The sequence below is a fragment of the Micromys minutus genome (assembly GCF_963924665.1).
Source record: "Micromys minutus genome assembly, chromosome: 5".
Taxonomy (NCBI): domain Eukaryota; kingdom Metazoa; phylum Chordata; class Mammalia; order Rodentia; family Muridae; genus Micromys; species Micromys minutus.
In genome coordinates, this window is record NC_137974.1 from 87,237,468 (window position 1) to 87,251,945 (window position 14,478).

The 14,478-nt window shown below is 41.3% G+C and overlaps 1 protein-coding gene across 2 annotated transcripts in view; it reads left to right on the forward strand.

Annotated features, from left to right (window-relative positions):
- KIF5B (kinesin family member 5B) overlaps positions 1 to 9,311 on the forward strand; it is a 35,199-nt gene extending 25,888 nt beyond the window's left edge. For both annotated transcript variants that reach the window (XM_080917122.1, XM_080917123.1), the window contains exons 21-26: positions 1,093 to 1,153; positions 1,251 to 1,322; positions 1,483 to 1,587; positions 2,793 to 3,009; positions 3,677 to 3,823; positions 6,768 to 9,311. In XM_080917122.1, the coding sequence (XP_080773248.1) occupies positions 1,093 to 1,153; positions 1,251 to 1,322; positions 1,483 to 1,587; positions 2,793 to 3,009; positions 3,677 to 3,807 (586 nt within the window). In that variant the 3' untranslated portion in view covers positions 3,808 to 3,823; positions 6,768 to 9,311. The remainder of the gene's footprint in view (positions 1 to 1,092; positions 1,154 to 1,250; positions 1,323 to 1,482; positions 1,588 to 2,792; positions 3,010 to 3,676; positions 3,824 to 6,767) is intronic.
- The last annotated feature ends 5,167 nt before the right edge of the window (positions 9,312 to 14,478 follow it).

Sequence of the window (14,478 nt, forward strand, 5' to 3'; positions counted from 1 at the left end):
GCAAGGCGGGAGGTACTGCCCATATGCATGACTGTCTTCTTTTTCTGCCTTGCTTTGATTCATGACATGTGCTTAGGCTTTTGGTTTTTTTTCTTTTTTTTGAATAAAAGCATATCTTGAAGACCATCTTAAAATCTGATGCTAATCTAGAAAATTGTAGGATCTATGTCTAATACTACATTCTGTCAAATTTGGTTTTTCATAAAATCATATGTTATGGTCTTCTTTTTAAAATAAAGTTGTGGTGTTTGATTTTTCTTTTCCTCCCTCTCTTAGTGTGTATGAATGGCCTGCCCAGATTTATTATATTTACTGTGCATACCTGGTACCCACAGACATCAGAAGTGGGTGACAGGTCCCTGGAACTGGAGCCACAGACTGTAGAGTCAGCATGTGGGTCCTGGACTCAAACTGGAGTCCTCTGCTAGAGTAACGTGTTCTCAGCCGCCAGACCAGCTACCCCCAACCTTAATTTCTTGAGCAGAGTTTTTTCCCCCCATGGCTTTTACTCATAATAGTGTTCCACAGGGCCTTGAGTTTCTTGAGTTTTAAGAAATAATTTGCAAGTAAACTACAGCAGTTAGGATGGTTACAAAAGAGGACCAGTTTAGAGTGTGTTGCATAAAGGTTCTGCTGGGGGCTGGGAATGTGCCAGGTAAGCACAGGCCCTGGGTTTAAGTCCCAGCTCTTTAGTGAGGGATGGGGTGGGGGTATAGAATCTACTGAATTTCAGCTATAGTTTTGTATAGTGTAAAATACTTTAATTTCAGGCAAATTTTATTATCAACAACTTCCACTTAATATCTTTTTGGATAAATAGCCATTTACTCTGTGTACCATATTTTAAAATAAAAGTCATTCTTATATGAACTCTGGCACATACTGTTTGATCTCTTCCATTGCTGTATGAGCTGTTTCTCCCTAATAATCGAGATAATGAAAAGAGATGGAAATACATATAGGTTTCATGGGCAAACTGTTGTTTAAATACATTTCTATTAGAATTTAATAAAGTTTGATTTAATTTTTGCTAAGTAAAGTTGGAATTTATGGAGTCAGAGGTGAAAGCATGTAATTGTTGCTTCAATTTAGGGTCATGCAAGACAGACGAGAACAAGCGAGGCAGGACCTGAAGGGCTTGGAAGAGACGGTGGTAAGGACATACGGACACAGGACTGGGGAGTGCACTTTGGTGTTCTCTGCCTTAAGTGTTGTGATTGTCAGACCAATCTCTCTGTTCTTAATTCAAGGCAAAAGAACTTCAGACTTTACACAACCTGCGCAAGCTCTTTGTTCAGGACTTGGCTACCCGGGTGAAAAAGGTGATCTCGTAGTGCCCAGGGCTGCCTGTATAAATGCTTGCTGTGTGTGGTGCTCTGAGAATATGTATGTGGTCGTGCCCGTGTGAGTCTGGGGTGTCCATGTATGTGTGGAGGAAGCTTGGGTCCCCTGGTCCTTACACTTTGTCCCCCATCCCTTCAGAGTGCTGAGGTGGACTCAGACGACACTGGTGGCAGTGCGGCACAGAAGCAGAAAATCTCCTTCCTCGAAAACAATCTTGAGCAGCTCACCAAAGTGCACAAACAGGTAATGGAGTTTCCTGTGGCAGCACTACAAGACTACAGATGGGGGAGTGGGCAGCTTTGATCCTTCCAGAGCCCCGGACTGTTAATGATGTGCCACTCCCTTGAGACCAGGCTTGTGTAGGGAAGTTAACTTGTTCACTTTCAATTTTGTGAGTCCTTCCCAAGTGCTGTGATTACAGGTGTGAACTACTGTGCCCAGGCCAGGGGTTAACATTTCTTATCAACATGTTATTAAACATTTCCTATGAAAAGCATGAAATACTCATACTTTCTCTATAGGCATTCAAGGTTGAAATTTTTTGTTAATTTATTGGATAGGCTTCCTCTTGTAGTTAATGCAGTCTTTTTCTTTGTTGCTCTTTTTTTCCCGTAATCTGAAATACACAATGTAATATAGTGAGCAGTTTGTATTTTGTACAGGAACATGTATGTTTTGCTTTTTAAAATGTAACTTTATTATTCGAACTCTGGTTTTGCCAATGTAGACTTTTCAGCTTTTATTAGTATGTTTACTCGGGCTTTTCATATGCCTAAAGAGCAATCTAGAGGTTTAACTCAGTAGTGTTCACCATGGATGCACGAAAGCCTGGGTTCGGCGCCATAAAAACTGGATGGAATGGTGGTGACTACCTGTTGTCCCCACTGGGCCATAGAGACAGACCAGAGGATCAGGATCAGCCTTCACTGCTTGTGTTGGGAGGCCGTGTAAGATACATGGACTCCTGTCTCAAAAATACACCTGAAGGGACAGTTGCTTTACCAGCTGTGTCATATTGTCTACTGCGTAGTCCACCTAGGTACAGAGGGTTACAGGCCAGTCAGCTGGATAAAAATAACCAAATGAGCAGGATGAGGATGCTAGCTCTGTTGGGAGAGTGCTTGCCTTCTGTCCTCAGCGTCACAGACACCTGGTGTGGTGACAGTACTTATACTCCCAGCACTTGGGATAGAGGCCGGATTAGGGCTTTAGGTCATCTGCTAAAGAGTGAGTTTAAGACTATTCTAGGCTACTGTCTCCAAACAACTAAGTGAGTGTGTGTGCTTTGTGAGATGTTATGTCTGATACGTATGTATTTTTACATAGTGCTGCCTAAATGGAAAAAGCTCAACAGAAAATGTAGTTTAACTTGCTAAACTGAGTTATGAAATACTCATTTTTAAAAAACATCTTATTAAAAGCTATCTGTATTTTCTGTGCACCTTTAGTTGGTACGTGATAATGCAGATCTCCGCTGTGAACTTCCTAAGTTAGAGAAACGACTCCGAGCTACTGCAGAAAGAGTGAAAGCTTTGGAGTCGGCCCTGAAAGAAGCCAAAGAAAATGCATCTCGAGACCGCAAACGCTATCAGCAAGAAGTAGACCGGATAAAGGAAGCAGTCAGGTCAAAGAATATGGCCAGAAGGGGACACTCTGCACAGATTGGTGAGTGGAACAAGCTCCGGGAGCTTGTGGTCCTTCAGCTCGAAAACTTCGTCTCCTTTGTCATGCTGTATCGTGGTGGAGTTTCCTGTCTTTATTTTCTAAATTATTAAAGAGTGACACTTTTTGGAAAGAAGGTAGAAACTGAGAGGTAGCCATGTTCACTCAGCAGGTAACTGAATAAGTAACTACGTGGGAAGACCAGGAGACACCACCAAAGCACAAGAGAGTTTCCAGAAAGGACCGATAATAGAAACAACTATTTCCTGGGTTTCAGAACAGTCATTGGCACAGAAAGGGGATTATACAAGCATGTGGGCAAAAGCACCTGCTGTGCAAACCTGCCTTGTGTTTGATCCCTGCATCCCACAGTGGAGAGAGTGGACTCTGCGAAGTACCCATCTGTGAAGTCCAGTTCAGCCTCGTCCATGTAGAGAGTTCCAGGACTACATAGATCAAAACTTAACAAATAGCAAATATTTTGAAAGATTATTAGAGGCAAGAGATCATATTGTTTCTGGAAAATGGGTGATAACCAAGAAAAAGGTATCAAGAAACAAAGACACAAAAACTAACACAATAAAATACTGGGAATGTCAGTGAGGAGAGAAACTAAGGCCTCACTGTGGTTACTGTCACCCTTACTCTGACTCTGTCTTCTGTCTCACAGCTAAACCTATTCGTCCTGGACAGCATCCAGCAGCCTCTCCAACTCACCCAGGGGCCGTTCGTGGAGGAGGCTCATTTGTTCAGAACAACCAGCCAGTTGGGCTTCGAGGTGGTGGAGGCAAGCAGGCATAAACATTGACAACCACAGGTGTGTATCTGTGTCTGGCTTTTGAGTTGTGACTGTGTGTGGAAAACTGAGCTGCTAGCATAGGATTTGAGTTTCACAGTAGAATGAGGACTTTTTTTTTTTTTTTTTTTTTAGTGTGTGGTTTTATAAATGCAACTTGGCATGATTTCTTGTTTCATGCTACAGATAATCTGTGTTTAGTTTGGCATTACTAATTTTAAAGTTCACATTTGATCATTTGTAATAATTCTTTGTATCCTACACAACAGGTATGCACTGGTTTATGATATTCCCTTTACTAGAAACATAATAAAGCACCCTAATTTTGTTCTAATTTTATTTTTATCAGTAACATATGAAATATGAAGTATCTTATATACTCCCTCACCCTTTAAATACTTATGAGGAGATTCTGAAAACTGGGATTCTTCAGTGTGAACATTTTTAAGGATCTTACAGTTGCCGTCTAGAAAGACAGCCTAAAATTGCATCTTAATAAAAATTAGCATTTGGTTGTATCCTTGCCAGAATTGGTTATTAGTAGTTTATAAGCTTCTAATTTGATAGGCCCACAGTAGTGTCCCGTGGGTGTCCTGAGTGAAGGAGACTTGGTGTGCAGCACACCTCCATTTACACCCCGTTTAAACAGTCGACCATCCTCATTCGCCTATCGGGAGTTGATTTTTCTCTGTTTTAATTTTATGTGTGAGTATTTTGCCTGCATGTATATCTGTGTACCACGTGTATATAGTGTTCCTATGGGCTAGAAGAGAGTGTTGGACCCTCGGGGACTGGAGTTATAGACAGAAATGAACTGCCATGTTAGTGCTAGAAACTGAACCCCTGTCCTCTGGAAGAGGACTCAGCTCTTAAATGCTGAGTTATCCAGCCTCTGTGAGTTGATTTTTCTAACAGGTTTCCGAATTTTTTTTCCCCTCCACTTTTTGATATGTGTGTGTACATGCACGCACATGTATGTAAGTGTGGAAATTAGAGGGCACTTTGAGAGGCTATTCTCCTTCTACAGTGTGGGCTCTGGGGTCAAATGCAGGCTTGTGTTTCTGGCTGAAGATAACGAATGTCAGTTGAGGGCTTTCTGTGCATACTACTATAACTTCCCATTTATAAGTTACCACACATACCATACCACACCTGTTCCCTATGTGTACTTAATAGCTTCCTTTTTAATTTAGTAATACACTTAACACTTGGTTTTATATCACATTCACTAGTAAATGGCTATCTGATAGTTTATGACACATTGCAGAAGTCTGACTTTTAATTATAGAAGTTTCACAGAGATGCTGAAATTTTAAAATACTAAATAATTAAGAGATGGTTAGCTCTAATTGCTTCGGAGAAATCTTAAAGTTGGTTTGTTTTAATTTTGCTTGGTTTGGTACTTTGTATAGTGCTGTTTTGAGTAGAAATCAAACCAACAATCTGTTCTGTCCAGTGTAAGATTTAAGTGAGAGGTAAGAGTCAGTCTGGCTTTGCTGTGTTCATGAGCTTGAACAAAGCAGCTTGTTAAAGTTGATTCTTTCTGGGCTGGAGAGACGGCTCCGTCTGCCAAGTGCACAAGTGCTGCCACCAAAGCCGGAGGACCTGAGTTTGGCTTGGCACGCATGTAGAAGTTAGACAGGGAAGAGGACATCTGTAAACCCAGCTCAGGGGAGCAGGTGTCCCTGGAACTCAGTAAGATACCCTGTGTCATTCTCCTCTGAGTCCTTTTAGAATTCACTATAAAAATAAGTTACACATTCATGAAAAATAGCTTTTTGTACAGCTGTATAATAGTCACAGCTAACACTGTGTAATATCTGATGTTTAAATTTGGATCTTCCTCTTGTATCTCTGGGGTGCTGTGGCTTTGTACCTGCGATCAAGGCTCGAGCCACTGAACTCTCCTACCCCTCAGCTCTTCTTTATTTTTTGTTAATGTTCTGTGTATCTAATTCTTCTAAATTCTAGGACTTTGAATTTTTAAGTTTCTTTTAATCTAGAACAGATCTCTACCTTTTAGTGACAGTGAACTACCAAAGATACCCAGTATCACAAATGCATGCTACCTCCTTCTGGATATGTTGAATTATGTTTGTAGCTACCATATTGCTTTACTCAATGTAGACTAAATGATTTAGTATATATTGGGGGGGGGGGATTATGTTTTATTTTTGTGAGGTTTTCTTTCCTCTTTCTTTCTTTGAGTCAGCATCTCATTGTATACTTTGGCTTGCCTGGAGCTCGCTATGTAAATATGAACTCAACAAAGATCCACCTGCCTTTGCTTCCTGAGTGCTGAGATTAAAGTTGTATATCACCATGCCCATAGTGTAAGCATTTTTGCTTGACTTATATTCTAGTGATACAAGATCAGATTAATTGTTTACACTGAGAGATACACCTTTCACAGACAGACACGCACTCCATGTTTTGTCTGCCCATATTGGATTAATAGCTGATGTTAACCTCCTTTATTAGTAAGCTGGAAACAGTTGAGAACCATGAGTTAGGATTTCCTCACATACCACCAAGCTTTCACTACACAGAAGCTGCTCCTCCTGCTTCCTAGAGGAGAGAGGTTTAGAGCCCAGAAGTTGGTATCTTCAGATGTTGTTTTTTCATGTTAAAATTCATAAACAGTCTAGGTAGAAGACAGGTAAGTGAAAGAAACAAATCAGGAGCTGGAGAGGTGTGCATTGGTTAAGAGCACTTGCTCTCTTGCAGAGGACCTAAGTTTGGTTCCCATTATCCACATAGTGACTTACGGTCATCCATAATTCCAGTTCCCGTGGGCACCAGGCAGTCATGTGGTACACATGCACCATGCAGGCAATACAGTTACGCACATAAACTCTTACTAAAATGTATTGTTTAAAAAAATTAAATCATTTCTATTTTGTTCTCCATTATCTCAGATGAGTTTTATAAGAACTAAAATTTTCTCTGCTTTCTCTTATTTCAGGTGTTGACAAGTAATTGAAGTTTGAAGAGGACATAAAATCAGTCTTTCGATAACTAACCTCTATCCCTTGGGATTGTAGAAATTTAATTTTTTAATGTGTAAATCACTCCTAGCCTGTACAGCTGTGTCCTACCCACTCTTGTGAACTCTGCTGCTTCCCAACACTAGAGTGCAATGCTGACGTCCTAGAAGGAGACGACCGTTTACAGCTGCAGCCCTATTTATACACACTGTCTTTCTGTCTTCACCGTGCCGAGTAACTGCTCCAGGACGTGCTCCTTGGTGGCCTTTTCTGTGTGTGTGTGGTCTTGGTTTACATTGCCTAGCTGCTATTGCTTCTCATTTTCCCTTTTCTACTGAAATGTCTCTTTGTTTTTAAAGGAAATATGGAACATTTAGACTAAATGTCCTAAATTTTACCACTTAGAACACTACTTGCCACAAAGTATGTCAAGTCAGTCAGTCCTGTGTTTTAAAACTCCCTCAAGCAGAGTGTGGTGGCACACACCTTTAGTCCCAGGCAGAGGCAGATGAATATCTGTCAAGTCAGTTTGAGTCCAGCCTGGTCTACATAGTGAGTTCCAGGACAGCCAGGGCCACATAGGGAGACCCTGTCTCAAAACTCAAAAAATAAAAAAATTAAGTTAAAAATAAATAAAATTTTCTTGAAATAAAATTAGTGTTTATGTTGCTGGTATAGTCTCTGAAGCTTGCCTTCGAAAATGTTGAGCTTTGAGACCTGTGACTAATTAGCCAGGAGTTCAAGACTGAAGAGGCTCTATTAGCTCATGAGATGTCTGTTGCGTATTACTTTGAATACACATATCTTCCATATCAGAAATGAATCTCCTGTTAGAGATGAATTTGGGAACGACTGTATCTCTCCTTCCTACTTGTGCACTCAGCATAGTGCAGCGGGACAGTGGTGCCCCACTTTACTGTTATGTCTGCCTGCTAAGGAATTGAACAGAAGCTTAGTCATCCTTAATTAGGAAATAAGTGAATTAAGAAATTATAGAATTAAATAATTTTCAAATGTTAAATAATTATATTGACTGATCAATTTGAAAAATGAGAAAAGTTGTGAACAGGACAGATAAACTCTAAATTTAAAACTACATGGTTAATTTTGCTCTGAAATCTTGAAGGTGGTTTTTACCTGTTACACTAAGTTATACACTATAATTTGTTTAGTTAGAAATAATAAATTGTTTGCAAGTCACTAGTAATTCTCAAAAAAAAATTTATTGGCCATAGTGAATAATTTTTAAATTAGAACTAAGTGTGCACCTATTTTTGGCACTTATTTTTCAGATGATTAAACTCAATCAAGTATATTTTAAGGATCTATAAAAGTAACGGAAAGATTTTTCAACATCTGCTTCCTCAGCACTGGGGGTAACTGCAGCCCTGTTAGCAGAAATCCACAGGAAATGGAATGTCTGAGGTTATTTGATAAGTAGAGCAGCTTTGGAAGTTCTGTGTTAGAATCTGGCTGGCAGAACCTTTGGAAAAGTTTTATATACAGATATTTGTATTAAATTTGGAGCCATAGTCAGAAGACTCAGATCATAATTGGCTTATTTTTCTATTTCCTTAACTATTGTAATTTCCACTTTTATAATAATTTTGATTTGAAAAATAAATTTATTTATTTTTTTAACAGTCAGAATCTTTGCTGTTGTAGTCTGCAGCCTTTAATGACTGTGTTGCTTTTGTGACTGAAAGAAACGCTGCACAGATTGGAGAGGGGCTGGACGCAGCGAGTGTGAGTCCCGGGGTAAGACGCACGGCTCTCACTGGCTGTGAGTGGCATCTGGCTGCATCCGTAAGGACATTCTTTCCAAATGAGAACTTGCTTCTTTGGCAGTTTTCATAATGGAAAAAAAGTCTCTTTTGTCTGAGTATAGAAGTTTTAAGATGTATCATGGGAATTGGTGCTTGTATAACACACAATGAATTGTAACTAGCATGTTGTTAAGAAAACACGTTGTTAGTTTTTTTTTTTTTATCTTAAATGTTTCTTTTCTATTTATAATTTCAAACTTTCATAAAGTATACTAAGAATTTCATAAATTTCTTTTCAGTGAACTGAACTGTTCTTTTTTGCTATGATAGGTCATTAAATATAGCATTCACTCAAAATGGACATTTTTAATCATCTAGAATATTGAAAATATTTTAATTTGCGGTATCTTCTTTTTTGTGACTGGATATATTAATGTTCCTCTGAGTGGTATTGGTAATTGGTTCAGAAGAGATACTCAATGACATAAGAATAGTATTTATTCATGGTGATCAATTAAATTATTTGCCTAATTTAAGGAAACTAACTACTATGCATAACTGAATTTAGTTGCAACTCTCAGTTGATTTGAGGTAACAGAAGAGAGTCTAAGTCTACCTGTGGAATATGGTTTATTTTCAGTGTTTAGGGTTACATTTAAACATAATTGGTTTGGGAAAACAACATATAATTTTAAGTTAACCTGCATGCTGTAAATGTGTTTAAATAAAGGAAAATCTTTTTGAACTGTTATGACACATTTGAGCCTTACTTCATGAAGTGTTAGCTTGATTTTTATATCATTGAATGGCCTGCTCTGACTGTAGTGGGCTGGGGGAGGGGCTGTATCCCTCTGCTCATCTGTATGTTTACATGAGTTATGTTTTGGCTTGCATCTTTTAGAATCGTAGAAAGTTTTAATCAGAAACCATGTATCAGAGTAGAATACATAAGTAACCTCTAAGTACTAGTCCCTGATTTTCAACAGCTACAAGTTCACTATTTTATCTGTAACCCTAATTGTACATTGTATTTTGATGGTATTTACATGGCGATGCTTAAAGCATACAGCAAAGGCAGGTTTGGTGCGTCATGCCTTTAATGTCAGACCCTGGAAGCAGAAGCAAGGGGCCTTTGGGTTCAAGGCCAGCCTGGGCCCTGTCTTACGCCTTGTCTTAAAAGAACATAGACACACCAGGTACCATTGTCACACCAAAAAAGGAAATTTCTTAACCAGATATTTTAGTTTTATAAGAAGCTTGTTGACATCGAGATCCAGTTAAAGGCCACCTATGCAGAGTCCTCGTATCGCTTGCTGTTCCCTTGAAACTGGCTTACAGAGAAAGCAGGTGGCCTGCCATAGAGGTTGCTGCTCACACGCTCTGCTGTCTGTATTTTCTGTTCAGTTGTTCTGGTCCACTGGGATTTAGGTGTTTTATTTCACTAAAGGGGGACTTGCTTCACCTGTGGTCCTGTTAGTTAGTATTGCATGAGTGGTATTGATACCTTATAGTCTCTCCTAGGCGTTATCAGGCACTTAATGCCATAGGTGTTCAGTAGGGGTTACTAAATGTCAGCCTACCATCCCTGTGTTAGCGTCAGAAGATAACTTGCCTTTCTGTCTGGTTACCCGAGGTTAGTTTACATAAGAAAGATGGAGTAGGTACCTGAGTCTGCATTTCATCTTCAGTGAGGACCAGTTGTTGTTCACTGTTCCCCCTGATATACATACACGCTCTCCACCAGACCTTGAGGCACGCCACTCACTGGACACAAAGCTCATCACTTCAGCTAGGCTAGTATGCCAGTTAACAAGCTCCATCTCCCCAGTTGTCAAGCACTTTACCAACTAAGCCATCTTACCAACCCTAGTTTATAGTTTTTTAGGTTTATGAGTTTTCAGATTGGTTCCTTTTCTGAAGAAATTTAAATGTAAACAAAGTTCTCCAAGCAAAATCACACAGCTGGTCTAAGTTACGGGTAGAATGGTAATGGACCTCACCAAGGGAAGATGTATGTGCAGATAGATGTGTACTTGCAGTGAGGAAGGGAGTAGAGACTTTAATACGCAAATGATAGACGGGCCAGAGAACCGGGTCACTTGGTGCTGGGTAGTTGATAGGACGCGGATTCTGTGGGATAAGTAATGACATATTGTCAGTTACTAAACAGAATCCAGGGCTCTTAATTTTCAGTCTTGGGCAATTCTAGAGGAGTCCTCAATACAAATTTAAGTTTGGGTACAGAAAATTCAATTTTGTATGCAGATACTGGTGGTGGGAAGAAGTTTACGAAAAACAGTTATCTGGGAGATGGCTCAGTCGGTGGTGAGGACTTGACTTGAGCGGTGTCCCTATAGCCATATAAAGAGCTGCAGGGCTGGAGAGGTGGCTTAATGGTTAAGAGCATTGGCTGTTCTAGCAGACCCGTGTTCAGTTCCCAGCTCACAATTGTGTAGCTCCAGTTCCAAGGAATTCACAGAGACATACATGCAGTCAAAACACCAATGCACATAAAAGGGGGCGTGGGGGGGAGCTGGGTTTGATGTTTATAATACAGTCCCAGGGGGGCAAAGATAGACTGTTCCCTGGGGCTCGTTACCGGAATAGTAACTTCTAGTGCAGTAAGAGACCCTGTCTCAAAACCAAGGTAGGTGATAATCTGGGGAATGACAGCCAGGGTTCACCTTTGACCTATAAATTCATGTGCACACAAAGAATTTGCATGAAGCAGTGGAGTATCTACAGGATTGAGTTTGAGTTGTAAAGCTTTTCTCTTTGAGGATCTGGACCTTTACCTTTGTAGAACTCTGGGTTATAGAGGACACAATATTCCCGTGGTCATGATGGAAAAGATAAATGACTTGGTGTTCCCTTCTGGGAACAAAGGACACTCAGAAATACTTAGATGAGTGTATCTTGTGCTTTAAAAACTAGATTCTGAGATGGTTCTTCAGCTAACACCACCATCAGACCTCTCTTACGCCACCAGGCCTTAAAATAATCAGATGTGCTAAAACCTCTGTCAGGAGGATATCATAAGACCCAGAAGCAGAAGAAGCAAGTCTCTGGTTCTTCCAGAATAGAAGACAATGTAGTTGACTTACCACCAAGTTACTAGCTGCTCTATTCAAAGATGGCCAAGCCATTGGGTGGCAGGTAAAACATGTCACCAGAGCGGTGATTGGCTCAGACTTCCTAGATAACCAGCCTTTGTTTTAGGACCAGGTGTGGCTTTGATAGAGCCCACCATTGGTATTCAATTGAAGTACCAGTCTGGTGTGTACCACTTCCTGGTAGGCATAGCAGAGTCCTACATAGAGCTCTTCATAGCTTTGTTCCAGCCTAAACACCCGTGTTCTCACTCGAGGGTTGAACGTGAAATGTTCATTCCAATAGGATCATGTGTTTGAATACTTGGTTCCCTGCCAGCACTGTTCTGGGAGGGTTACAGAGTCTACAGTAGGTGGAGTCTTGATAAAGTACATCTCAGGGCACAAGTCAATGTGGGTTTATAGCTTTGCCCTATTTCCTGTTTTAGGAGTGGGTGCAAGTATGTCCTCATCCCCATGAGGGGGTACTGTCCACTCAGGAACTATAAGCCAAAATAAAGTTGCTTTTACTGCAGCAACAGAAACAAAACTAATACCTGATTCCATCCATTTCTCTCTCCTGTAAATATGAGCACACAGGTTGATATTTTCTGATCTTTCTGTCAGATTGGAGAATGGCTTCTCTGTTGTATGGCAGGAGCCGTTCCCCTTGTGTTTGTTTCCTCTCCGTGCTCTTTCTGTAGGCCTGGTTGTCTGAGCTCTGTCGTCTCAACCTTTACCAGTGACATTCACTTCCTTTAGCTTTTGTCTGAGAAACACTGCCCTTTCAGTGTGTGTGTGTGGGTGGGGGGAGCTTACTGCAGACCTGTGGCATTTTAGATTTTGAAACCGTATCTTCTAGTAAGCTGGCTTTAGTATGGTGACTCCCCCGCCTCTGCCTCCCGAGATCAGAGACTGGAGGCCTATAGCACTGTGCTACCGTGCCTGATCAGATCTGTGGGCTCTTATTGTATCGTTAGTTTGGGTGAATCTTGGTTCTTACTGCTTCAGATGCTCCTTTGTCATTACATTGACGCCCTTGAGATTAAGTTGTTAGTCTCGTCTGTGGAGCTGTGACCCATTTCCGAGTTGCCCACCTTTACCATTGGAGCTCTGTCCATCATGTGTTTCCCACTGCGTTACCTGTTCTTAGCAGCAGAGTCCTGTGTAGTCCAAGCTACCCTCAAACTCTTGTACCCACAGTAGCCCTGAGCTCGTGATTGTCCCGCCTTCACCCAAGCGTTGGGATTACTATGCTGGCCAAGCTCAAGCCTTCAGACATACTAAGTAAGCACTCCTCTAACTCAGCTACACCTCCAACCCCATGAGTTATTTTAAATTCTTAGTCTGATTCAAACCTAGACGGATGCCTGAATGTTTCTGGTTTTTTGGTTTTGTTTCTGTGTGTGTTCCAACAAGAAATGTCTTACAACATTTTGTTCAAAGTTGGACGTGGGTTAAAAACTTACACACTGGCTCCAAGAGTCATCAGTAACTTGTAAAAGCATCTCTACCTCTCAAGTTGGCTGGGACTTTATATTCTCCTGTGTCTCCAATTTGGGGACCAACACTTTGTGCACATTTCTTGAGGCGAGCACATGTCTATCATGCTCAAGGACTCCATGGTCAGCACTGTTAGGGTGGTGGTGGAAGTGCTGTTAATTTTAGTCCAGCTTTTTCCCCTAGGGCAGATGGGAGTGGCTCGTTAGACAAGAAACTGGAAGTCTTCCCCAATCACTATCATTCGTGACATGAGATGCTACAGTCTGACTGGATCCAAACAGCTCGTCTGTAAAAGCAGATCTGGGGTTTTCCTCCAGTGAGTGAGTGTAAAGTGAGGGGACAGTAGTGAAAGATGTATCCAGGCGACCAGCACTTGGGTTTTTCTCATATCTGTAGCCCGTCCATGCTCCATCCTGAACGCACCACTGAGACGTTCTGGGTTGGGCAAATCCAGCTCTTGGTGGGATTTCTAAGTGAACTGTCATTTGCGGTTCCATGTTCAGGTCCCCATCTCTGCCAGACCCAGCATCACAACAGGCTTGTTTTTCTCAAGAGCATGAAATTTACTGTAGAGTTTACAGTCTTACTTCAGAGGCTTGACTTTGGACTTGGGTCATTGTCACCAACTGAATTTGGCTTCTCGTCCCAGCCCCAATATCTCCAATATCATTGTGTCTTCTGGTCCTAGTACTTGTGATTGGGCTACTTATAGCTAAGCCTGCATGTCCTGTGGAGCCCTTTCCCAGGCTGGCTTGTGTTCCCTGGGACATTAGTTACCCTTCCAGTGCTGTCATCAAAATCCCCAATAGAAACTACATAGCAGAGGAAAGGCGTATTTGGACTTGACAGTTTGGGGGAGATGTTGGCTTGTTAAGGTGACAGGGATATGTGCCAGAGGCTTGTTCACAAAGCACAGGAGGCCAGAAGCAAAGATGGGGACAGCTTTCAAAGACCCACCACTATTTCCACCAGCCAGGTTGCACATTCTGAGTCCCACAGCCTTCAGAGTAGCCCAGCGACAAGCTGGGGAGTCACATGCTTAAAACATGAGCAGGTTTAGTCATGTCCAATCTGACACCGAGTTCCCGTCATTTTGACAGACCCAACACTGAATGCTCAAAGGTCAGCCTACTGAGACTCAAAACTGTTATTGATGGTGGGAGTGCAGATGTGTGTGTGCCACAGGATATGTGCTGAGATCAGAGGACAAGTCTCAGAAGTCTCTCCAGTTACTGTGGAGAGTCCAGAGATTGAACCCATGTCATCAGTCTGCTTACAAATGCCTCTGCTAATAGCCTCTCACAGGCCCTCAGTGCAAACACTTTACTTCT